The sequence below is a fragment of the Pituophis catenifer genome, unplaced genomic scaffold (genome assembly GCF_029215685.1).
Source record: "Pituophis catenifer annectens isolate HBS135680 unplaced genomic scaffold, rPitCat1.0.hap2 SCAF_11, whole genome shotgun sequence".
Lineage (NCBI taxonomy): Eukaryota > Metazoa > Chordata > Lepidosauria > Squamata > Colubridae > Pituophis > Pituophis catenifer.
Genome location: NW_027256891.1, coordinates 21302150 through 21328389, shown reverse-complemented (window position 1 = coordinate 21328389; position 26240 = coordinate 21302150). Strand labels below are relative to the sequence as shown.

The 26240-nt window shown below is 39.9% G+C and overlaps 1 protein-coding gene across 1 annotated transcript in view; it reads left to right on the top strand.

Annotated features, from left to right (window-relative positions):
* PCDH11X (protocadherin 11 X-linked) overlaps window positions 1-26240 on the top strand; it is a 559346-nt gene that overhangs the window by 270832 nt on the left and 262274 nt on the right. Inside the window, exon 3 of the mRNA XM_070952127.1 lies at window positions 5122-5193. Coding sequence (XP_070808228.1) covers window positions 5122-5193 — 72 coding nt within the window. The remainder of the gene's footprint in view (window positions 1-5121; window positions 5194-26240) is intronic.

The window sequence follows — 26240 nt, the reverse complement described above, 5'->3', positions numbered from 1 at the left end:
AAGGAGACCATGTTCAAAATCTAAAATTTCCTTGTCTTGCCTTGTTTAGTTTCGATGATATTTTCCCTTCTACATAAAATAACTCTGGTTGGGGAATCCACTTACTGAACCCACTTCGCTGAACTATAGTTACTCAAGTCAGATGAAGCCAATGTTTATTACAGTCAAAGACCAGAACAAACTAAAAACACTGAAGGCTTATTGAGTTAAAAATTCTAGAATAAAATAATGAATAATAAATAAAACCTAATGTTAAAATCATAATCTGTCAGTCCAATCTATCAGTTTCACATCAGCAAAACACAACATGGCTTAAATTATAATATAACACCAATCCTTAAATTGTGAAGGCCTTTGGTCACGAGATACTAAAATGCAACAAAGTGATAATGCTAAAAGATTGGTTGCATTAATCGTGTGAAATAGCTATAATGGATTAATCAGCAGGCTCCAATGAATTCCCCAGCACTGCTGTGTAGCAAATAAGTGTGTAACTAGCGCTGCTAGTTACTCACTTACAGTATTTGCATGACATATAGAGGTATAAATGATTAACATGACCTGGTTGTATAACATGTAGGCTAAAAATGTGGTTAGCCAAATTGTGATTCAATGAATCATGATTGTTGTTGTTGTTGTTGTTGTTGTTGTTGTTGTTATTTACTTTATTCATTAAACATGAAACTCAGTCAACTGAACATTCAAAAATGTATCACAAATACCATTGACTAGTGCTAATGGTTGATACGGGTTGCTGCCAGCATCCTAGGTATCAACCAAGTACCTTCTTAAGATGTACGATGTTCCAAGTAGCGCAGTTTTTTGCAGTTCTGCTGGTATTATTGCAGGAAGCTGCAATTTGTTGATGTATCTTATAAAATTCTTGGACATGGTACCAAGTGCCCCGATGACAATGGCTATCACTGTTACATGTTTCATCCATAGCCGTGTAGTTTCGATGGCCAGGTCGCAATATTTCATGATCTTTTCCAGTTCTTTTTCTTCGACTCTGGCATCTCCTGGTACCGCGATGTCAATAAATTGTACGTTTTGGTTTTCGACAACTGTGATATCTGACGTGTTGTATTCCAAGTGACGATCCGTCTGTATTCGAAAGATCTTCACCTTCTCATTTTCTATAACCTTTTCCACTTTATGTTCCCATGACTTTTTGGATACAGGAAAGTCATATTATTATTATTATTATTATTATTATTATTATTATTATTATTATTATTATTATTATTATTATTTGTCAACAAGTACAAGGAAACAAGTAACAGTATAGACATAGACATGGACACATGAAAAAAAAATTGGCACAAATAGAAGGAAATAAATAAGCAAATCATAGCCATAAACACATAAAATGAGTACATATAAATGTTACCACGTTCTCTGCTTTTGTGAAAAGAACTCAAACTAGAGTCTTTTAAATATGGTTTTTTAGACCTAAAGTCTTGCCTTCCCCAATTGGTCAAATTAGCACTTAAAAGGATTTGGAAAGCCATTTTCTTTCATTATGAATATAATGACCCTTTTACTCTGTGAATGTCGAAGGAAACCATTTCTGTGAATGCTCTCATGGAACCTTATTTCTTTCATGCTCTCCAAGCATTCATGCTCAATCTGTCTACCGGTTACCCTTGTAGGTTATTTCAAAGTGCTATAGTTTTAAAAAGTTACTTGAGATTTAGTTAAGCATGCTATTATGAGAGCTTGATTTCTGCTAACATCTCTGCTTCACTGCCAGGGAAAATTTTATTGGTCCCAGGATTGGAGCATTGGGAGCTGTAAGCATGCTGTTGGAGCGATAATGTACCATTCAGATCAAAATCAATCATAGCATCTTCATCTCATTATGGATTTAATTTTCTTCTGCGTATTAAGCTTAAATGTCAGATGGCTGGGAACATAAACAAAGGAACACTGGTCCCCCCTGTTTTGGGAGATCAGGAGCCAACAGTTCTTTGTGGGGTGGAAGTGAAATTTGGCAGGTGTGTGAAAGAGTAATAATCGAAGCAGAAAAGACACAACCTTCTTTTGGTTTCATTGATTTTTCCAGTAGATTTTGTTCAATCTTTGCAGCAAAGGAGTAGTACCTCTACGTACCTTTAGAAAAGAATTGAAGTTTTGTTCTAAATAGATAGATAGATAGATAGATAGATAGATAGATAGATAGATAGATAGATAGACAGACAGATAGATAGAATTCTTTATTGGCCATGTGTGATTGGACACACAAGGAATTTGTCTTTGGTGCATATGCTCTCAAAGAGAAGATGCATTTGTCAAGAATCATAAGGTCCAACACTTAATGATAGTCAAAGAGTACAAATAAGCAATCGAATCATACTAGGAAACAGTCAATATAAATTGTAAGAATACAGCAACAAGTTACAGTCATACAGTCGTAAGTGGGAGGAGATGGGTGATAGGAACAATGAGAAGATTAATAGTAATAATGAAGACTTAGTGAATCGTTTGACAGTGTTGAGGGAATTATTTGTTTAGCAGAGTGATGGCATTTGGGAAAAAACTGTCCTTGTGTCTAGTTGTTCTGGTGTGCAGTGCTCTATAGTGTCGTTTTGAGGGTAGGAGTTGAAGCAATTTATGTCCAGGATGTGAAGGGTCTGTAAGTATTTTCACAGCCCTCTTTTTGACTCATGCAGGTCCTCAATGGAAGGCAAGTTGGTAGCAATTGTATTTTCTACAGTTCCAATTACCCTCTGGTGTCTGTTTCTGTCTTGTTGGGTTGCAGAACCAAACCAGACAGTTATGGAGGAGCAGATGACAGATGAGAATCGTCCTTCAGAAAGTCAAGGAAACATTTGCTGTTTTCCAAATCTATGATTCTACCATCTAAAGCTCTTTTTAAAAAGAGCTGGAAGTGACTGTGGGAGAGGAGAGGGAACAGCGTAGTGTTTGCCATTCATTAAATGTGCCGTGTCTGGGTTAGGACCTGCAATATTCAGACACAAGATTTTAGTGAAGACACTCTGGAGACTCTGGTGGCACTTTGGTCCCCGGGCTCATCAAATCCAGGACATTTATAGGTGGAATTAAACAATCATTATGTACATTAGCAGGGTTTTATTTTATTTTTTTTGCAAGGTGGCTGGAAAATTAGATCTCATTTCACTGGGGAGAAGAACATCCTACCTCAGCAAGAGAAATGGTTTCCAAACAACATTGGTTCGTGTCGGTGTGGCGTGTTTTTCTTATTCCGTTCTCATTCATGTATTTATTTCTAAACAGGGAGCAGTCATGGATACGGGATTCTGTAAGGTGGAAGGTCAATCAGCTATTAAGTTCCACTTCATTTCCCAAACACTGTTGCTCTTTATTAAGGACACTTTCTTTTGTTCTATTTTTTTTTTCCCCTCACTAGGGCACGTCGTAAAACAACCCCCATCACAGGCAGTGTGATTCTGTGTCTGTGGGAACCGTTACTGTAGCTTCATCATCCCTGTATTTTTGTTTTTATTGATAAATCCGGAGAGAATCCACAAAGTGAAAAAGAGAATTAACTTTCCCCCTTACCCGCTATCATTCTGCAGTCAAGCTCCAGTGTGTTTTGCATCTACATGTGTCTATCCATCTGTGCGTATATCAACATATACGGTACACAGACACGGTGCCTCAAAGCATTTCATGACATATTTTGTGTTGGTTCTGCTGTTTATGTGAGTCCCTGAAGCAATCACCTCTTTTTTTTTTTTTCATTTGATTTATATGCCGCCCTTCTCCGGAGACTCAGGGCGGTTTACAATGTGCTCAGCAATAGCCTTCATCCTTTTGTATATTTATATAAAGTCAGCTTATTGCCCCCACAACTGGGTCCTCAATTTACCTACCTTAGAAAGGATGGAAGGCTGAGTCAACCTTGAGCCTTGGCGAGATTCGAACCTGCAGTAATTGCAGGCAGCTGGTCTTAATAACCAGCTTAATAACAGGGTGCCTTAGACCACTGTACTACCAAGGCTCTGTTGTTGTTGTTGTTGTTGTTCATTTTCAATGAAATAATTTGATTCCTTGGTTCTACATACTTGGAAGCGACATCCTTGTCAGCTTTGGAAGCCATATTAGGCCGGAAGCTTCCATGCTGCCACCTTCTCATGTGTGGGAAAGGAGGAGGGGGATTAAGGAGAGGGGTTATTAGTAGACATGATATCATTCTACCTGTCAGTCAAGGTCAGGGCGATCCAGCATCTGGAGAAGGAGTGGTCAGGGGGCTGGGTCGAGATGGGACGGATGTTGATTGGAGCATGTGATCGACTGAGGAGTGAGGGGATGGTTTGGGGGTTTTTTACTTACTGAGGGAAAACCGGAGCTTTTCAGATTCGGGTTTTCCCAGATGTGCCAGTTTGCCTATTCTAGTAAAGAGAACTTTGGAAAATGCTTGCTTCCGCGTCTTTACTTGGAGTGGGTTTTTTTCTGGAATGCTGACAGTCCTTACATTTAGAAAAAAAAAAATCCAGAGCCAAATCCAGAATGAGCAGATCCTTAATTAGATTCTAAAGCTAGCCAACATGGCTTCCTATCTTGCAGTTGGAGGATTTTCTGTTCGACTAGAAAAAAAAAAAAAAGGGCATGGACAAGGCACTGAAGAAACTCTTTCCTGAATTTTTCTACTGTAGTCATTAAAATAATCTCAGAGGTTCACCGCAGAGGTGGGTTTCAGCAGGTTCTGACCAGTTCTGGAGAACCGGAAGCGGAAATTTTGAGTAGTTAAGAGAAGTGGTAGTAAAAATTCTGACTGGCCCCACCCACGTCTATTCTCTGCCTCCCAAGTCCCAGCTGATCAGGAGGAAATGGGGATTTTGCAGTAACCTTCCCCTGGATTGGGGAGGGAATGGAGATTTTACAGTATCCTTCCCCTGCCATGCCCACCAAGCCACGCCCACCAAGCCATGCCACGCCCATCAAGCCACACCCACATAACTGGTAGTAAAAAAAAATTGAAACCCACCACTGGTTTACAGCCCCATAGTTCTTAGGACTGCACAAATTATCTCCATTTTTTCCCCACAATTGTAAATCAAATCTGGGTGTGTTAGTCTCTCAAGCAACTAACAGCAGATTTTTTTTTTCCTGTTTCTCTCTTTTTCCCCCCCAAAGCATTCAAAAGATGTGGGAAGACCTCAGACTCCATTAAAAGAGACAAGTCTAGAGTCATGGACCCAACCACCGGTAAGAAAGAACATTTAATTTATGTTCGTTATGTTTTCCTGAAAATGAAGGAAGGAAATTCAGAGGGTTCCACTTGAAAAAAATGTGTGTTAATGGAATAAATCAACAGCAAAAATTCATGGAAATCATGTTTTGAAATATTTGAATAACGCCAACCTTTACTCTCTGAGCCTTAGAAGATGATATGATATATGATTAAAAAAAAAAAAACCCTCTCTCCTGAATGTTGTGCTCAAGAACACTTGATTGAGGACATTTCTCCTCATTCGCAAAAGAAAGAATTAAGAAATCTATTTATTTTAATGATTTTAATGATATTTCTTTGAGAAAGCATTAAGCAAACTGTCTTCCATAGCAATTTTTTTTTCATTTGCTTTGGGCTACAGCATTCCCACTCACTGAATATTCTCATAGGGACTGATAGTTGAGTAGACTATCTGTTATTTGGGTTTATCTTTCACCTACTACATGTCAACAGGAGATTATGCCTTCAAAGATTCTTCCATGGTTATGAAGATCCTAGAAAATCTTATTGATGAAGGTTTCTTCAGAGAGGCAGGCATTCATTACAAAGTCGTCTTCTTCATTTACTCATGATGGCCAGGAGAGAGATATTTTTGGGAGAGTTATAAAACACTTCTATCCATCCATCTGGTATGATAGGGAGGGTAAAGAAAGGTATTACTGAGTAATGCTTCACCACAGAGATGGGGGGAAAAAACCCAAATGTTTAATTTCTTCTATAACTATGTCATCTCTGGATAAGCAGCATTAATACCTCCCCTTTAAATATAGATTGATGATGATGTTAAAGATAGATGATAGATAGATAGATAGATAGATAGATAGACAGACAGACAGACAGACAGACAGACAGACAGACAGACAGACAACAGGTAGATGGATGGATGGACGGACGGATGGACAGATAGATAAATAAATAGATAAACAGATGACAGATATTTAGATAGATATGATAGATAGATAGATAGATATGATAGATAGATAGATAGATAGATAGATAGATAGATAGATAGATAGATAGATAGATAGATAGATAGACAGGTGACAGATAGATGGATGGATGGATGGACAGATAGATAAATAGACAGATGACAGATATTTAAATATTTAGATATTTAGATATTTAGATAGATAGATAGATAGATAGATAGATAGATAGATAGATAGATGATATAATTTTTTTCTGTTCTTCTCCAGCCATGCTGCTGGTTTTCCCTAACTACCTTCTAATCTTCCTTTACTGCTGTGATGCAATGAAGGTAATTAGTAAACAAATTTTCTTGAAGTTAAATTTGAGATCATATTTCTATTTGTTTCTTAAAGGATCATCCTAATTAGAATATTTTTTTTTGTCCTAATGATAACTATAAATGCCACAAGTCTGATGCAACATGCTGAAGTTAGAAAAGTGACAAAGTAAGTTGAGCAGATGCACTGGGATGTCTTACTAAGGAGGCAGACCTAAGGTTTTCTTACAAGGAGAAAGGAAATGATGGGGCAAAGGAGTAAAGCAAGGCATGATTCTAGAAGGACAGCAATTTTGATAAGAACTGTTAAAATCTTCCCAGAATATCCAATGGTAGCTTTGTGGCTGGTAATGATGATTCATCGCAAATCTTCAGTTCCATCTATTTCACTTCACCCCATGGTCATGTTAATGAAACTTTATTTTACATAGCTGTACAGCATCCAAAATGACTATTAGAACTGAGCTTTTCATTTCTCCAGCTCATTTCAGATGTCAACTTTACTTGTAGCCACCAAGAGTTTGTTGCCCTCAATTGGAATAAATTACGAAGCTCATAATTTGTGGATCAGTTCTCCAATTTGTGCCAAGGGTGTATTTTCACGCCTTCATCAAGATATATCTGGGGTGTGGGGCCACAGTCAAACCACATGAGGATGGGTGTATGGCTGTGGTGCACAGTCGGTACAATGATATACAAATTGCACTAGTGTAGGGCACTAGCTACCGTGTGAGAAACAGAAATGTACAAATTAAGTTAATGTCTGCAGACAGTTATGAGCAGTTCATTAACTTTGAGGATGGAATTCTATTTAAGTCTGCCCAATGACAGTTAAAGGTGAAGGCTTTCCAGATTGGTCCATCAGTTTTGACTCGCCAGGAAAGAAATTACCGCCGTTCGCTTCAAGGGATGAACTGATGAATGACAACATTTGATGCACAACATTTAACTTGAAAATTGTATAATGTATTATAAGTGGATATTTCGGGATTGGCTGTGGGGCTTAAAATTGTTCTTTGCCTTGTAGAAAACTGCTCCATTTTTTAAAGTCATTGTTTATAGATGATCTTACCCAAAGAGGTGGAAAAATGAAACAAGAGTTGGGTTTATTTATAATACCTCTCTTATTTGTATGGACTTTGTAGGGTGTTTGTTTTATTTTTGTCTCCTTCTCAGAGATTCTGGGAGGTGTACTTTAACATATTTGAAGGCAGGGCTGAAGTGCTACAGGTTCAGGGCGGTTCGCCCAAACCGGTAGTGAAAATGCTACTAGTTCACCTGAACCAGTAGTAAAAAAATGCTTTAAAAAGTTAAAAAAAAAAAAAAAGTTCCCACGATTGTGCGGCACAGCTGATCCTCGGAACTTTTAAAGAAACTTTTTTAAAGCATTTTTTTATTACCGGTTCAGGCAATAGGTAGTAAAAAAATGCTTTAAAAAAGTAAAAAAAAAAAAAGTTCCTACAATCAGCTGTGACAATCAGCTGTGCCATGCAATTGTCGGAACTTTTTTTTTTTACTTTTTAAAGTATTTTTTACTACCTATTGCCCAAACTGGTATTTTTGTGAAAAGTGTGATGGTTTGTTTTTGAGCTCTCTGTGACTCTGTGAGGTTCCTGCTTGTTGCATTGTGTGTCAGTCAGTTGTGTAGCTTTTGTGTTATTTTTGGGTAAAGTGTGTTAGTTGGTTTTCCCAGTCACACACCCACCAAGCCACACCCATCAAGCCACGCCCACAGAACTGGTAGGGAAAAGTTTTGGATTTCCCCATTGTCTGAAGGGCCACCTTGGAAAAGGTGGACCTACACTGATCCTGGGTAATTTGCTTTGCTGGTTTTTGTCTTGCCCTTTTTTCATGTCATTTGGAATTATTTTTGGTTAAATTTTGTAGGTTAGAGTTACTATCCTACTTAATGCTTGCATGAAGTTTCCTCTTCAACAGGCAGATTTCATTTATTCATATAGCCAGTTCCTAGAGGAAAACCAGCAAAAGATACTACCAGTAGACCAATGTGCTTGGTGCACATATTATACTAAGCCACCATGTACTGATTGCTTGTTTGTTACCAGTGGTGGGATTCAAATAATTTAACAACCGGTTCTCTGCCCTAATGATCGACTGGGTGGGTGTGGCCATGGTGGGCGTGACAGGCAGCACTTGGCCTCCTACACCCTCCTGGGAGCAAAAACGGGTTGTGGGAGGGAACGTGCTGCCCCCTGCGCCCCATTTTGGGCCTAAGAGGCCTCCCAGAACTTACCTAGGAGCCAAAATGGGACCCGTGGAGACTCCTAGAATGGGCGGGACGAGAAGAGGCGAGAAAAGGAGCCTTGGTAGTACAGTGGTCTAAAACACCCTGTTATTAAGACCAGCTGCCTGCAATTACTGCAGGTTCGAATCTCGCCAGGCTCAAGGTTGACTCAGCCTTCCATCCTTTCTAAGGTAGGTAAATTGAGGACCCAGTTTGTGGGGGCAATAAACTGACTTTGTATAAATATACAAAAGGATGAAGGCTATTGCTTAGCATACTGTAAGCCGCCCTGAGTCTCCGGAGAAGGGCGGCAGATAAATCAATTTTTTTAAAAAAAAAGGGGGGGCAGGGCCAGTCAGCAATTTAACTACCAGATTTCCCCTAACCGGCTGAATCCCACTACTGTTTGTTACCATGTTGTTCATGAATCATGACTTATAACTCTTAATGTGCAAGAATTAGTCATGATAGCTTGTACAGGAAAATCATGGCTAAAATGAATTAGGCTGGTATGTTGTTCCAAAGATAAGGATAAAATGATTGAAGATCATTTTAAAACAGTGTTTTTAAGGCTCTCCCTTTTTTTTTTCCTTAAAAGAATGTAATTCAGAACAAGCGGGATTGAAATTAAGATGTGTCGTTAAAATGGAGGAGATTCTTTCATGCCAGTCAAATTTCTCCATTCTCTCTGCTGTAATCAGATGAAATGGCAGCTTAAATATTTGCCGCTTTTGATGTGTGTTTCAGGTTAGCTGTAAAGGAATTTTAGTGTAACACACAAAGGTGGTTATTGTTTGAAACTGAGAAAAAAAAAACACTGTGTGATTATCTTCCTTTTCTTTCCTTTTTTTAAATGACCCATCAAAATTACAAAGTATTCACAAATTAAAGCTTTTCTTTTTTGTTGAAGAAGATCCCCCAGTCTCTCTTCCATATCACCATTTCCTGTGTCTGTGCTACCTTTTGAGAAAGCGTCTCTTAGCTTTCTCTTGGTGATCACATTGGAACAAACATTTTTTTTTTTTTTTTACAAATTACAAAATGAATGAGTTCTTTGCACTTACGGCCAAACTCACATCCAAAATTAGAAAAAAAATTAGAAACAAGCCAAGATATGCCTACTTAATCTAATCAAGCCATAGCTAATTGTTCCAAACCAGGGGCGTCAAACTTAAGGTCTGGGGCCACCCTGGAAACAGCAAAGGACCTGTCCATGGTGCCTCTGCTAACAAAAATGGAGCTCATAAGGGCAGCAAGTGGCCCCTTTGAGCTCTGTTTTCACTGGCAGAATAGAATGGAGTGGAATGGAATGGAATGGAAGGGAAGGGAAGGGAAGGGAAGGGAAGGGAAGGGAAGGGAAGAGAAGAGAAGAGAAGAGAAGAGAAGAGAAGAGAAGAGAAGAGAAGAGAAGAGAAGAGAAGAGAAGAGAAGAGAATTCTTTATTGACCAAGTGTGATTGGACACACAAGGAATTTGTCTTTGGTGCATATGCTCTCAGTGTACATGAAAAGACAAGATACATTTGTCAAGGTACAACACTTAATGTTAGTCATAGGGAACAAATAAGCAATCAAATCCTATTAGGAAACAGTCAGTGTAAATCATAAGGATACCAGCAACAAGGTTATAGTCGTACAAAGGGTTGCAGGAGGCCGTCACAGATGAAAGCGGCGCTCAGAAACCCGTTTTCGCGGGCTACCACAGGCACCCCCAAAATGAGTGACGTCGACCTGGCCACGCCCACCCCAGCCCCCCTCGAGGTCAAACACAATCCTGATGCGGCCCTCAATGAAATCGAGTTTGACACCCCTGTTCCAAATGATCAGTTAGACAAATCTCTACTTTAAATTTAATAAAGGAGGATATTGGTAGCTCAGAGTTGAAATGAGGGGTCCTTGGTGTTGTCTGAGCTTGCTTGTTTTCTTGCAGAAGTTTCTTTACCCTAACTAGGTAACATCATCAGTGCTAGTCACTAGCAGTGAGTAGTACTGATGATGTTACCTATTTAGGGTAACGAAATGCCTGCAAGGAAACAAGGAAGCTCAGAGACACCAAGGATCCCTGGCATTAAATTTAGTTTCATAACCTTTCTTTGGAAAGAATTAAAATTTCTACTAATATAGAATATATAAGGATATATAGAAAATATATGAGGATATATAGAAGAATCCTCAAATCCATCCTTCCTTCCTTCCTTCCTTCCTTCCTTCCTTCCTTCCTTCCTTCCTTCCTTCCTTCCTTCCTTCCCTCCCTCCCTCCTTTTGAATGAATGAATGAATGAAGAAAAAATATGTGGCGTTAAGATCCCCCAAAAGTATAGCACCTATAAAATACCTTAAATAATACATTAGTTAAGAACTGAAATACTGTTTTAATATGCCATTATTTTAATACCCTACTAAAATTTTAAAATTTGATATAGTAAAATATTTAAGGTGAAAACTGATTGAATATCAAGGCACTTTATTGAAATATTTATTAAGATTTCAAGTCAGTGCCACTAATTGACTTCTATGAGTTTCAGGAATTTAAACCAGCAAAATTTTTAGCTTATTTATCTAACTAAATCTGATACTTGTTAAGGGATTGCTCTAGAAAAAAAAATGCTTTTAGAAGCCTCTGACGATCAGGCAACTCAGCTGGGATCGCCAGAGGCTTTTAAAGGCATTTTTTTCCCTACAACCTCTTCTGCCGAAGAGGTTGTAGAAAAAATGCTTTTAAAAGTTAAAAAAAAAGAAGCCTCTGATGATGTGGGCAGGGTAAATGAGTGGCGACCAAGCTGGGGACTGGTTCGGGGGCGTGGCCAGCCAATGTTATTACCGGTTCTCCGAACTACTACAAATTTTTACTACTGGTTCTTGCGAACCGATGCAAACTGGGAGCAACTCACCACTGGTACAACTCCTTAGCATCAGAGCATGTTATAATAATATAGGAAATACTAATGCTCTGATGGTCATTTCTTAGTGAGCACCTAGAAGCCAAGAGGAACATATGTGGAAAATTTCAAGTTTGTAGGCTTTACGGTTCTGGAGATTTCGTGATTAATGCGTGAGTGGTTTTCGCTTTTATATATATAGATTAACAACATGAAGATGGGATGGTTGACCAGATGGTCAGCCTTCTCCAGCTTTTGGTAATGGGTATGGCTTAAATACAGGTAGTCCTCAAATTACGGACCACAATTTATCTCAAAATTTGTTAAAATGAGTTTTGCCCCATTTTATGACCTTTCTTGCCTTAATGGTTAAGTGAATCACCGCAGTTGTTAAATTAGTAACATGGTTTGTTAAATGAATCTGGCTTCCCCATTGACTGTTCTGCCCCAGCTACGGACCCCAAAGAACGTAGCACACACAAAGTCCGTTCAAATCTTAGTTTACTGAATAAACCAGTCTTTTACAACAACGGCTGTTAATTAATTGCATTAACAGCCGCCAAGAATTCAAAGAATAATAACTGAAAACTTACTATGGTTGGCAGAATGCCCAGAACAATTTGCAGGAAGCTGATAAGATAAGCAAGACAAGACATGAAGGTATGTGAACTAAGTTGTTCCCTGCAAATTGCTTCAGTCGGCATTCCTCCTTAAATAGGCTAAGGGAGTGGCCAATTAGCCCCAAGCCTTACTCTTGAGGAGACCTCCTCCTGAGGAGCCACTCCTGCCTTTTGGCAGCTCTGCGTGCTCGTGCATCGAGAAGAGGCTCCTCCTCTTTGTCCTCTTCACTTAAGGGAGCTTCTGGAGGTTCTGAAGGCCCTGGCTGAATCCCTGCCTCTGTCACCACATCTTTTCCAGCCTCCTCATTGTCTGACTTGAGTGCCAGCTGCACAGGCTGCTGGCGCAGCACCACACCAGCCTCCTCGCTGTCTGAATCAGCTACAACTGCACAGGCCGCGTATGGGCTACAACATTGACATTGCTTGTCAGAAGGTCGTAAAAGGTGATCACATGACCCCGGGACACTGCAACCGTCATAAATATGAGTCAGTTGCCAAGCGTTTGAATTCTGATCATGGGGCCCCAGGGATGCTGCCGTAGTTGTAAATATGAAAAACGGCCATAAGTCACGTTTTTCAGTGCCACTGTAACTTTGAATAGTCATTCAATGAGCTGTTGTAAGTCCTGTACAATGACTTGCATTCTGTAAGTGATTAGAAGTTGGCTGATTGAGCGCCAGTTGTTAGGAATCAATGTTGACAAGCTCTGTTGAAATTAACTATAATTGATTTTACAAATGACTGGAGGTATATTGAATTGATTATGTCAAACAGTTAAGTCTCCACCATGTGATTGTCCTCATACCATCACTGAGTTTTCAGAACATGCCAGGAACTTCAACTGAATAAATAGACTTTGGTTTTTAGTGGATCGGGCTATATTGAATAAGTATGGACAGTAGAATGGGTCAAGTTAATTTCCTTGTCTGGGCACTTTTGGACTATTTGAAATGAGTCACAAAATCTGGTGTGTTATCCATGCTTACATGTGGGGAAATGTAAGAGTTGTATTGAATGTTTGAGAAAATAGAGACACTTACTGGCAACCTGGAGCATCAGATATAGTTTTACCAAGAATGATTACTCCCTTCAGTCGTTTTAGCTTTTTCTGTCTCAGTCATAATTTGTGTTTTTCCCCTGGTCCTTGTTTTTTTACAAATGTCGGTGTTATAAGGAGGCCAATGAGCCGGTAAGTTGGAAATTGAATCCCCTTTCAGAAAAGCTATAGTACAACATGTTTACTCTTTTATTATTATTAGTTCCCTCTGTAGCTTTCTACCTCCTCTTAATGATGCCATATTGCTACAGTGGCCAGAAGATTATTTTGCATGAAAATCTACCGTGGCTGGGAATATTTTAAATGCCTTGTCAAAACCAATGTGTTATAAATGAAATCTTATGGAGAACTAACACCCCCTGCAATCCACTCTAGAAACTAGTGAAATTCTTCTTATTTTGAGATTACTGTAGTAGGATGTGCATTATTGCCAGGTGCAGGAAATCAGGAGTCCAAGCCGTTCAAATGAATATATAGGGTTATTTCAAGCTTAAGTTCTCTACAAGAATCTGAACTACTAATGATCCAAGCAAATTGGTGGTAGATAAGAGTCAACTGAATTCAAGGTGGGCATGAAAGGAGTTGAGACGAATGTCATGTTTGTCCCCTTCCTTGGCTCAGCCTGGTCATCTTCTACAAGTACATGGATATAGAACCTGCATATTGTGACCTAGGCTTACTGAGTCATTACAATACACAATTAGTCCCAAACAAACCTATTTTATTGTAACAGTTGAGAATATGTTCATTCCCAGCTGAGTCCCAATTAGTTGCAAAACAAGTCCTTCGGAAGAAGTCCTTTGGGATAATCACCAACTTTTATCTTCTTTGACACCCTGCCAAAGGCCTTACTTGGCAAAGCCCCACAAAGTTCAGAAACAAACAAGAGATGCCAACTGGAAACAGAGTTAGCAACGTTGCTTTCCTGCAAAAGGCCCACATACACAAGATGGGCAGCTGTATAGATTTGGCAAATTCATTAATTCATTCATGAAAGAGAACCCACACATTCCCACCAGTATTTATATAATAATAAAAAAGGAAGATCTGATTTGGAGTGTTTTCCCTCTCCTTCCCATCATTCAGTTCTGTTCTGACCTAGGCTTCCTGAGTCAATAAAACACACGAATAGTCCCAAAAACTTGTTTTATTTTAACAGCTGTGAATTCTGTTCATTCACAGATGAATCCCAAATAGTTTTAAAGAGTCTTTTGGGATAAGGCTGATAATCACCCACCTTTATCTCTCTTGACATGCTGCCAAAGACCTAATTGGCAAAGCCACACAGAGTCCAGAATCAAACAGAGCTTCAGACTTTAAACTGTACAGAATTAACAACGTTGCTTCCTGCAAAGGCCCACGTGTCTTTGCTCCTCTTTTAAGTCTTATGGGAGGGGCCAATCATCTTCCAGCCCTACTCCTGAGTTGTCCCTTTTGTTCTAACTGTTCTTGCCTTCTGGCAACTCTGTGCATGCGCGCACTGAGAACAGGCTCCCCCTGTTCCTCTGCCTCGCTGAGGTCTGACTCTGGATGCTCCGGAGGCAGCATGTACCTCACAGATGGCCCTTTCTCTGCCTCCGATGCAGAGCCCTCATCCGAGCCTTCCCCAGACTCCAGGACTGGCCCATGTTCCTCCCTAACCTCCTCACTGTCCGACTCTGCTGCTAGCTCCACAGGCTGCTGGCGGACCACAACAAATACATCTCTCCTTCCTTCAATGTATTCATACCAACAACGACCAACAAAATCTGGAACATTTGTATTTTTCGGTTCCCGTGGGCATGGCATATAAAAATGTTAAACAATATGGCATTATTTCACATATGTTTCCCATATCCACTATTAAATATGTAGCTGGCTAGTCATCTCTTGGCAAAGACATTTCTGCTTTCCTGTTAAAGGAGACCGATAAACCATTTTTCTTTTACAGAGGTCAGCCAGCACGACATATCCCGAGTTTCTCTATAGTTATATCAGCTGAGGGAGCAATCTCTTTTAAATTCAATTTTCTGCAATTGTGTCCTAGACGCCGAGATCAACAAATGCCCATTCAGAGACAGAACACACCAATTTTAACACTGGACGCTACATTCCATAAATGGTCCCACTGGCAGGACATTCTTCGAAGTCTAAAATAGTGGTCATAATGAAAGACTATAATAAATTGATGAATAATGTCTTGTGAAGGAACTGTGGGTTTTGTTTTGTTTGAATCAGAAACCCAGCCAAATCTTCTTCCTTTTCCTGGGAAAGGAGGTGTGATGGAATTCACATGTTGACAGTTTCACGCAGAGCTCCTGCCACCATATGTGGCTACTGGATAATTTGTAGTAATAATAATAATACTAATAACAATAATAATAGGTGCCTTTGTTACAATCCCACTTTCGTTCTCACCAAAATTTGTTCTACAATCCTCTCTTGTATTGAAATAAATGTAATCTATTTATTATATATATAATATGACCCATCCTAACTTACTAACATTCCAGTAAGAAAGAAATTCCCCGAGGATGGGCTCCAGCACAGGTCCAAAAGCTCAGAAGACTAAATCTCTGGTCCTGGTGACCGATCCAAATTGGATTGGATCCTGCAGGATTGTATTTGCTTCTCCATTGTATCTACCGTATTTTTTGGAGTATAAGCCGATCTGGACTATAAGACACACTTACCTTTTTTGGTGAGGAAAACAAGAAAAAGAAATCTGCCTCTGCCTCCCAGCAATTTTGCCTTGTTGCGGCAAACAGCAAATAGCCTGCTTTACTTTCATTTTCATTTTCAGCATAGCTTGATTAGCACAAGAAAAAAAAAATCTGCTCCCAGCAATTTACCTCCTTGCAGCAATCAGCAGAGGCCCACGCAAAACAGCTGAGAGTCAGAAGGCCGATCCAATGGACAATCAACTTGGGCTAATTAGGCTGTGTTGAAGCTGAAATGGTCTGTTTCTTCTTGCTGCTTGCTGCAAAGAGGTAAATTGCTGGGAGGCAGAGGCCAAAAGGTGGGGGCCAGTGGGTAGGCGGGGCTACATTCGGTGTATAAGATGCACCTAAATTTTCACCCCCTTTTAGGGGGGAAAGATGCATCTTATACTCTGAAAAATACAGTATTTTAAATATTGGCATGATCCTCACATTCATATTGTAATTAATTTCACATCTAGCTTCCAATCGAGGCAGCAAAGTTATCAGCTAATCGCTAGCTGATCTGAATGGCCCTCACAATGCAGCTGAAGATATGGCAAATAGCAGCACAGCCTGATGATGATACAGGAAAAATGTGGAACGCAAAGAAAGAACCACTTTACTAATAGGAGGTAGGGTATCGCTTGGCTCATTGCTAAAATAGGACTTGGCCCAGATGCATAAATGTGGAGCTTAATTTTACTACATTATGGCAGAACTAATTGAGTGGAATAGCTGGTAATGGTGATAGGCATGTTGGATTTGCCCCAAACGCCATCTGCCAAAGTTTCCACTGTGGTTACCAGAGACAGAATTTGAAGGCATTCGTCGCAGAACAGTCTGTCCTCTTCAACATTTGCAATACCTTTTGATATATTTCTATGAAGAGGGATTAGTTTCATTTCCAAGAAAATTTAATGTATGCCAAAAGTACGTAGACCAAAGTAGAGAACATTGGATCCGTGATGCTAATATATGGTGCCGTCATCCTTTCCTTTCCAGCTAGTTGAGCATATGCTGGTAGACAGAGCCTAGGAGTAAATATACTTCAAACAGAATTGGTTGCTCCATTTGGAAACTGAGTTTAATAGATGCAATAATATATGAGCGCTCCTGTCGGCCGCTGCATATCCACCTATCATCCCTTTGAGCTAAAGCCAATTTGCAGGTGACACCGAAGGTCAAAACACTCATTCATAAATATATTTTCAAGAAAACCTTTCTTAGTATTTTTTTTTTCTCTCCCCCATGTACTCTGATTAAACTTTCATTTGTGAATGTTTCCAGCTGGTATATACATCTCTGAATGTTTTATAGATTAGATTTGAATGCTAAATTCAGAACACTGGGGTTTTTATTACCAGTTGCCCTTACTTAAGTGATTGATTGGCCATGTAATAAGATGCAGGAGAAAACACTTAGCAAGGGAGATTTCGCAAAGTTGTTGGGCAAAGGAACCTTGGTTGTAATCAGTTTAACATTCTATATGATAGGCATTTCTTCTTCTTTTTTAAATTGCACTTAGCTCAGTGGTGTGTTCACTATTAAGGCTGTGCAAAGATTTGCACTTCTGTCAGAAGTACCGAGGCACTTCCAGGTTGATATGATTAGTGATGTCACCAGAGGTGGATTTCAGCAGGTTCTGACCAGTTCTGGAGAACTGGTAGCGGAAATTTTGAGTAGTTCGGAGAACCGGTAAATATCACCTCTGACTGGCCCCATCCCCAGCTGCCTCCCGAGTCCCAGCTGATTGGGAGGGAATGGGGATTTTGCAGTAACCTTCCCCTGGAGTGGGGAGGGAATGGACATTTTGCAGCAACCTTCCCCCGGAGTGGGGAGGGAATGGAGATTTTACAGTGTCCTTCCCCTGCCATGCCCACCAAGCCATGCCCACCAAGCCACGCCCACATAACCTGTAGTAAAAAAATTTGAAACCCACCACTGGACATCACTGTTGCCTTTCATTCCCTGGCAGGAGCTGGAGTGAAGGATGGGAACTCAACCACACCCCATGGCTGCATTCAGATCTCAAGCATATGCTTGCTAACTTTTATCACAGCCAGAGTTGGGATGCTACCACTTCGCATCGGTTCTCCAGAACCAGATGTTAATTTTCTGGGCAGTTCAGAGAACCGGTTGGTGGATGAAATCTTTTCCCACTTTACAGGGCTAATCCTGCAAGGGAAGCAGGAAGGAAACATTCTGGTATGCCTGTATTTCTAGCCTAATCCTTTCCAGCCACAGCTCTGACTGTCATTGATCTTCAGTGTGTATTGCCCCATTTCTAATCTAATGACTGATATTTAGGGCAGCTTCTTGCAAGCAAAAAGGCTTTTTGTGTTTTTGCACAGGTAATCCTTGACTTACAACAGTTCATTTAGTGACCATTCAAAGTTAAAAAGGGCACTGAAAACAGTGACTTATGACCGTTTTTCATACTTACGACCATTGCAGCATCCTCATGGCCATGAGAGGGCAGGTGAGATGAAGCACCTCTCGACGTAAGTGACATTGAGTTGGCCACGCCCACCCAGACATGCCCACCCAGTCAATCATTAGGGCAGAGACCCGGTTGTTAAAAAATTTGCAGCCTACCACTGATCCCAGCATCCTAATCAATCACACAAGCCGCCGTGCTCCCTTGTGCAAAGACTCGAGATATATTTTGCTTCATCTCTGTTTCAATCAACACATGATCTGCCATTTTTCCCCCCTTATCACATCTCCCATTATTGGATTTGGAATAAGAATCTCTGATAAAGTAAATGTAGTAATAATACTAATGATGTGATTGTAGTATTTTAAAAAAAAAAATTGGTAGCACCAGCTATAGATATTTTTTTTTCATTTCTACTTACTACCAATTCTCTTTTGCATTCATCAACTTTTTTTAAGTAGACATTTCAAGGAGAATCATACAGCCTTGTTCAAAAACGCTTCCCTTTATGGATTTACAGCAGAGAAATTAATTAGAATCTGTTGCTCTGGAATCATTGTTCTTTTCTAAGGCAGGGATAGAGAACTGCCTTTATACAAATTTGTCAAACAGGGTATGACTAATAGAGTTCTCTCTATATATAAAGTTATATATAGAGAGAGTTCTATATATGTTTTTCCTCTAGCCAGGTTTTCCCTATGTAATCAAGGTTTTTCTGCAGCCCTAGCTCAGTAGAAAGCTGCAGAAAAACCTTGGTTACGTAGGGAAAACCTGGCTAGAGGAAAAACACACATAAACCCTATGAAGAAGTAAGAATATATATATATAAGTAATATATATATATATATATATATATATATAAGTAATATATTTAAGACAAAAGATAATCTCAGAATTTGCTGCTGTAGAATCTTGTGGACGGCCAAGTCATTGTAGACAAATTCCTGAATGAGAGACATTATGATCTTACATCTTTATTGACAAAATAGGTAAAGGTAAAGGTTCCCCTCGCACATAAGTACTAGTCATTCCCGACTCTGGGGGGCGGTGCTCATCTCTGTTTCTAGGCTGAAGAGACAGCGCTGTCCAAAGACGTCTCCATGGTCATGTGGCCAGCATGACTAAATGCCAAAGGCGCACGGAACGCTGTTCCCTTCCCACCAAAGTGGTCCCTGTTTTTCTACTTGCATTTTTTACCCGCTTTTGAACTGCTAGGTTGGCAGAAGCTGGGACAAGTAATGAGAGCTCACCCCATTACGCGGCACTAGGGATTCGAACCGCTGAACTGCCGACCTTTCAATCGACAAGCTCATCATCTTAGCCACTGAGGCACCATGTCCCACACAATTGACAAAATAGATCTCAATTAAGCAAAAGTTCTGTACACTTACAAAGGCTGTTACAAAGACTGTTATTAGGATTACTGGCTGTTTGTGGGGATTGTTTAAAAGCAGTTGGCTTCTTTGTCCCAAATGATAAGTGGCGTTTGAGTGGTGACTAAATGGATATCAATGTTGTCCACAAGAAAGGCTGGGTCAAAATTAGCAAGAAGTAGATGAAGTGTTGTGATGTAAGCTTTACTCCTTTTTGAGCACGTGTGCAACATTGGTGTACATAGACAAGGAAAAGAGCTTACATGTTGACATGCTGTCATCTTGCCAATTTTGACACACACACACACATACACATACCCCTTAACTGCTGATGATGGACACCTCCATCCCTGACATTTTCTTGGGAATGGGATAGAGGTAGATTGCCACTGTTGTCTTTTCAGATGGATGTTTCACAACTTCCCAGTTTACAAACTTGGAAATTTCATACAGGAGTCCTATTCAAATACTAATCAGGCCCAATTTTGTTTAGCTTCCAAACTCAAACAAGAAAAGGATTTGCTGCCACCTGCTGAAATAGGAAGCTTGCTTGAAATATTCTACCCGGTCCAAAATTTGTAAAAACTATTACATTTGATTACTTAAAAAAAAAAAAGTGAAACTGGGAGTGAGGCGATGAGATTTTCTTCCTTCATCTTGGTGAGTTTGAATCTTTAATACAATTTCAATTACTGGAAAAGAATGGCTAAATAAAATTTCTATGAGGATATATCTTACAGTCCTCTTGCTTCATTATTCATACGACATTTCATATAAGTCATTTTAGAAAGGTTTTTTTTTTTCTCTCCCAAAGCTGGGTTATACATGATTTAAGAGAGGATGTGAGGAAAAAGCAAAAACAAAAGTTGCAAGAACGAGAGAGAAATGGTCAGGCCCAACCCAAGAATGACATAGATCAAGCTGGTCAGAGTTCAATTCTTTATTTGCCAACAGCAGATAGACAGAATCTTGCCAGACTAAATCCTTACTACTGTCACCCTAATATACCCTCGGAGATTCTAACTTTCTTCCTCTTTCTCTGATCCAGTTCTGAGCAGTTGTGCTTCTTGTTTCAGCCTTCTCCATGCAGGTCCCTCCTTTCTGGGAAACCGCCACTTCAATGTAGTCCATCAAAATATCTCCCACTCACACAGCAGCATCCTTCACAGAAATGAATTATCTTTACCTCTAACAAATGCATGTAGCAATAGCAATAGCACTTAGACTTATATACCGCTTCACAGTGCTTTATAGCCCTCTCTAAGTGGTTTACAGAGTCAGCCTATTGCCCCCAACAATCTGGGTCCTCATTTTACTGACCTCATAAGGATGGAAGATTGAGTCAACCTTGAACCTGGTGAGATTTGAACTGCCAAATTGCAGTCAGCTGGCAGTCAGCAGAAGTAGCCTCTAGTACTGTATTCTAAATACTGTGCCACTGTGGCTAATATGTATATGTATGTATGTATGTATGTATGTGCACATTTAGAATAGAATAAAATACAGTTCTTTATTGGCCAAGTGTGATTGGACACACAAGGAATTTATCCTGGTGCATATGCTCTCAGTGTACAAAGAAGAAAAGATACATTCATCAAGAATCATAAGGCACAACACCTAATGAAAGTCATAGTTATATTGACACAGTCAATGTAAATCGTAAGGATACCAGCAACAAGGTTACAGTCATACAAGCATAAGTGGGAGGAGATGGGTGATAGGAACGATGAGAAGATTAATAGTAATAATGCAGACTTAGTGAATAGTTTGACAGTGTTGAGGGAATTATTTGTTTAGCAGAATGATGTCCTTCTGTCTAGTTGTTCTGGTGTGCAGTGCTCTATAGCATCGTTTTGAGGGTAGGAGTTGAAACAGTTTATGTCCAGGATGTGATGGATCTATATTTGACAGAAGCTGATTTTTGTTAGTTTCCTATGGAAACAGAAACAGCAAAATCTGACTCAAGGAATCTCCTCTTCATCGTTTCCTTATTTTATGCTGAAATGGAACGCCAAAGCTTTGAAAATCCCTTCTTTCCTTTCCATAACAAAATTGTTAATTAATATTTAAGATGCATTGCATTAGAGACCCTGGCAACAGATTCTTGTCACTACTTAAACTTGGAAAGCACCCACCAGAAATACCAAAGTCACCTCTGTAACCTTCCATATCTTAATCTGCCTCGAATGGTCATTTGGATAAGATGAAAAAGCTTAAGCTAACATAATCCATGCTGCCCTTTAAAATAATTAAAGCAGAGCCTATTTCAAATGGGATTTATTAGATTGTTACTTGAGCACGTTGGACTTCTAACCTGTTATCAGATTGGATTTGTTTTCAGAGAAGTTCTTCTTAGCCTCAGTGGTGCAGTGGTTAGAGTGCAGTACTGCAGGCTACTTCTGCTGCCTGCTGGCTGCCTGCAATTTAGCAGTTCAAATCTCACCAGGCTCAAGGTTGACTCAGCCTTCCATCCTTCCGAGGTGGGTAAAATGAGGACCCAAAATTGTTGGGGGCAGTAGGCTGACTCTGTAAACCGCTTAGCAAGGGCTGTAAAGCAGCGTAAAGCGGTATATAAGTCTAAGTGCTATTGCTAATGGGAAGCTTCAGCAGCTTTTAACAACTGGCTTTCTCTTCTCTCTTTTTCACGTCTCCTTCCTCCCTTGGAAGCAAACGAGATTTGTTAATTACAGCCTTTATTTTTATTTTTTTGGTATTCCTTTCTCTAAATCAGATGCAAGTGAAAATATGCTGCGTCTCCCTCGGAAAGGATTTTGAAATTGCCTAGTCGGAACACAACACACAGGTGTGTTAGGGACGATTTACGCAAAATTACAGCCCCAAAGGTTTCGTGTGAAATAGGACTATTAGACAAAGAGCATCTTTAGAAAGGATTGTTGTCTAGTATGTTTGTGAACCCCTGGAGTCAGAAGTGAGCCATTAACCTGATAGCAGTCGTAGGCAAATCTCCTTTATTTCAGTGCACAGTGTTGGCTTGCAGCATGGCTATTACACTCTGTAAGATTATATGGACTGAAAAAGGGTTTTCTAAAATTAATTTATGCAAATTGTACCCAAAATGAAATTATTATAAACCTTGCATATAATTGCATGCAGAATGCAAAAGGTGAGCCGCTGAAACAAAGTTGGTTCTTGACTGTGAAATTATATTTGGGGTGCATTTTAATTGCACGTACAACCAAAACGGTCAAGCAAAACAGACAGGTTTACCAATCATTTATTAATATATTTATAATGCCATGAATTATATGAACACAACACATATACTATATTGCTACACATGCACATGTACACACAGACATACATTGATCTATTAGTATGTTACAATGGGTGTGGTCCCGTAATTACAATATCATTCTTATTTTGCTTTATGATACCGTGTTTTCCCGAAAATAAGACCTCCCGTGAAAATAACATCTCCCCCCAAAATAAACCCTCCCCAAAAATATTTAACCACATGTGCAGCCGCTCCCCGCCATTTCCTCTGGTTAGGGTTAGGGAGACAGAGCTGGAAATCAGGTAAGATGGCAAGAGGATCCCCATCTTGCTTCATGCACCCCAAAATAATAAGACCTCCCCAAAAATAAGGCCAAGCACTTATTTCAGGGTTCAAAAAAGAATATATAAGACAGGGTCTTATTTTCAGGAAAACACGGTAAAGCTTATTTTGGGTTTGACTCTTATAAACTTGCCAAGTTCTCCTGCCAAGTTAATATATTTATAGTCTGCTCACAAACTGATTATCAACCCCGGAGCTGACTTGACCAAAGCCATTTTGAAGCTTCAGTGTTGCCACACTGAAGCTGAGGGATAGGGATGGGAGTGGGGGGAGAATAGAGATAGCTGGGGTTTTGTAACCAAAACAAAATACTTTATTCTGGGAACCAAGGACATTCTCACACCTGGTCAGAGGGAGAGGAGGAGTGATGTTACTAGGAGACTGGACAGCACCTTGATTGGACATGTGACTGATTGTTTGGGGAAAGGGAAAAACTTAGGTGAAAACCATGGGAACTTCAGAGTCGGTTTTCACCAGAACTGTGCCAATATGATATATCCAATAAAACTATTCTTTGAGGAATCTACCTGCTTCGGAGTTTTGTTTGCAATGGGTGTATTACTTGGAAGCATGACACTGATCTGGACATAGGAGTACACTCTCAGCATGCATGCCAGACCTGTCAACAATTCAACTCCCCAAAGATGAAAAAGCCCAGAATACACCTGAATCTATTAAAATCAATCTCAAAAAGCTTTTGAGATTAAGATTTAGAAAATAAAATCAAACTGAAACTGACTTGGACTTATTTCTCTTTGTAGATGAATGTCTACAGTCGACTTCTTGGTAAATGTCTGAATAGTTTAGTATGAAACTTGCCTCTTTTACCTGGACTTTGTTAGAAGGCAGGGGTTATGGCACTTTTCACAATCTCTCTAATAATTGCAGTAATGATTGTTGATATCTATACAAGTCAGACCACATGTAACATCATTTCAAGTATCATAGGTGCAAGAGTGAACTTACGTAGTGCACCTCTTGGGTTACTGAGCTTCGTGACTTTTCCATCTATTGTCTCTCCAACACCAATTCATAAAGGAATGCTTTATTTTATTTGGAGGTTCCTGCTTAAACCTCCAAGACATGGGAATAATTCTAATATGGAGCTGAATAACAGGCTTTAATTATGTCATAATTATTTACAGAGTGTGTTCCCTAGCATGCCAGAGAGATGTAGTATGAGAATGAACCATGCACAACAGCTTATGCTAGTCTGTTTTAAAAGAGAAAAGATTCATTGTTTAACAACACAATTCCCAAAATGAGCTATGCTTGTTACTTCTTGGCATAATCCATTGTTGCTACTGTTTTCCTTATTATTACCCCTTTTTTCCTCTTCTTTTTTTGTTTCTGTGAGTTTGGCATGGAAAGCAGGGGGAAAATGCATTTAAATGCTTAATTAGATAGTTGCCTAATAGAAGGGACGCGGTGGCTCAATGGCTAAAATGCTGAGCTTGTTGATCGAAAGGTCGGCAGTTCAGCGGTTCGAATCCCTAGTGCCGTGTAACGGGGTGAGCTCCCGTTACTTGTCCCAGCTTCTGCCAACCTAGCAGTTTGAAAGCATGTAAAAGATGCAAGTAGAAAAATAGGGACCACCTTTGGTGGGAAGGTAACAGCATTCCGTGCGCCTTTGGCATTGAGTCATGCCGGCCACATGACCATGGAGATGTTTTTGGACAGCGCTCGCTCTTCGGCTTTGAAGCGGAGATGAGCACCGCTCCCTAGAGTCGGGAATGACTAGCACATATGTGCGAGGGGAACCTTTACCATTACCTTTAGCTTTTACCTAATAGAGTTGGAAAGGACCTTGGGGTTCTCCTAGTCCAACCCCCTGCTCAAATAGGAGACCCCCATACCATTTCAGACAAGTGGCTGACAAGTTTTTTCTTTAAAACCTTCAATGGTGAAGCACCTAGAACTTCTGAAAGCAAACCATTCCACTGGTTAATTGTTTTCTGTGTCAGGAAATTTCTTCTTAGTTCTAGGTTGCTTCTCTCCTTGATCAGTTTCCACCCATTAGTTTTGCCTTCTGGTGCTATGGAAAATAAGTTGATTCCCTCTTCTTTCTGGCAGCCCCTCAAATATGCAGAGTTAAAATGTAGGAAATATGAGCTAGAAGCAAGCATTATGTCGGGGTGAAATCCATCAGGTTCTGGAGAACCGGTAGCAGAAATTTTGAGCAGTTCAGAGAATCGGTAGCAGAAATTTTGAGTAGTTCAGAGAACCAGCAAATACCACTTCTAGCTGGCCCTAGAGTGGGGTGGGAATGGAGATTTTGCAATATCCTTCCCCCAGGAGTAGGGAGGGAATGGGGATTTTGCAGTATCCTTCCCCTGGAGTGGGGTGGGAATGGAAATTTTGCAGTATCCTTCCCCTGCCATGCCCACCAAGCCACACCATGCCAACCAAGCCACACCCATAGAACCGGTAGTAAAAAAAAGTTGGATTTCACCACTGCATTATACATTATATATTTCTTATTTCCTGGTTAATTCTTAGAGTGAGGAGATGTTTTTTTTTTCCCAGTGACCCTCTCTTTCACTAATCAATTTCCTGCATCCTTGCATTTTTTTTCCATTTCCTTTGATGTCATCCTTTTGAGAGCAGAACTGCCTTTTTGATGTCTACAAGGGAAAAGTTTTGTTGGCACCTGCCAAAGGGGGCTAGTTCACCATGAGAAGTTGCCTTTAGTCCCTCTTCCTCGAAGGGAAAGTCAAGGGGCAAAAGGTTTACTGTTCCAAGAAGCAATTCGTTGTTTAGAGGAAACTTGAGGGCATTCAAACCTCAAGCATGAAATAGCTGCCAACGACAGAACAAGTGACTGCTGATCCAATGCTAGTGAAATACCTTGAAGCATATTTTTATCCCATTCTCTGCCCCTTTATGTGCAGTCATGGTCAGCATAATT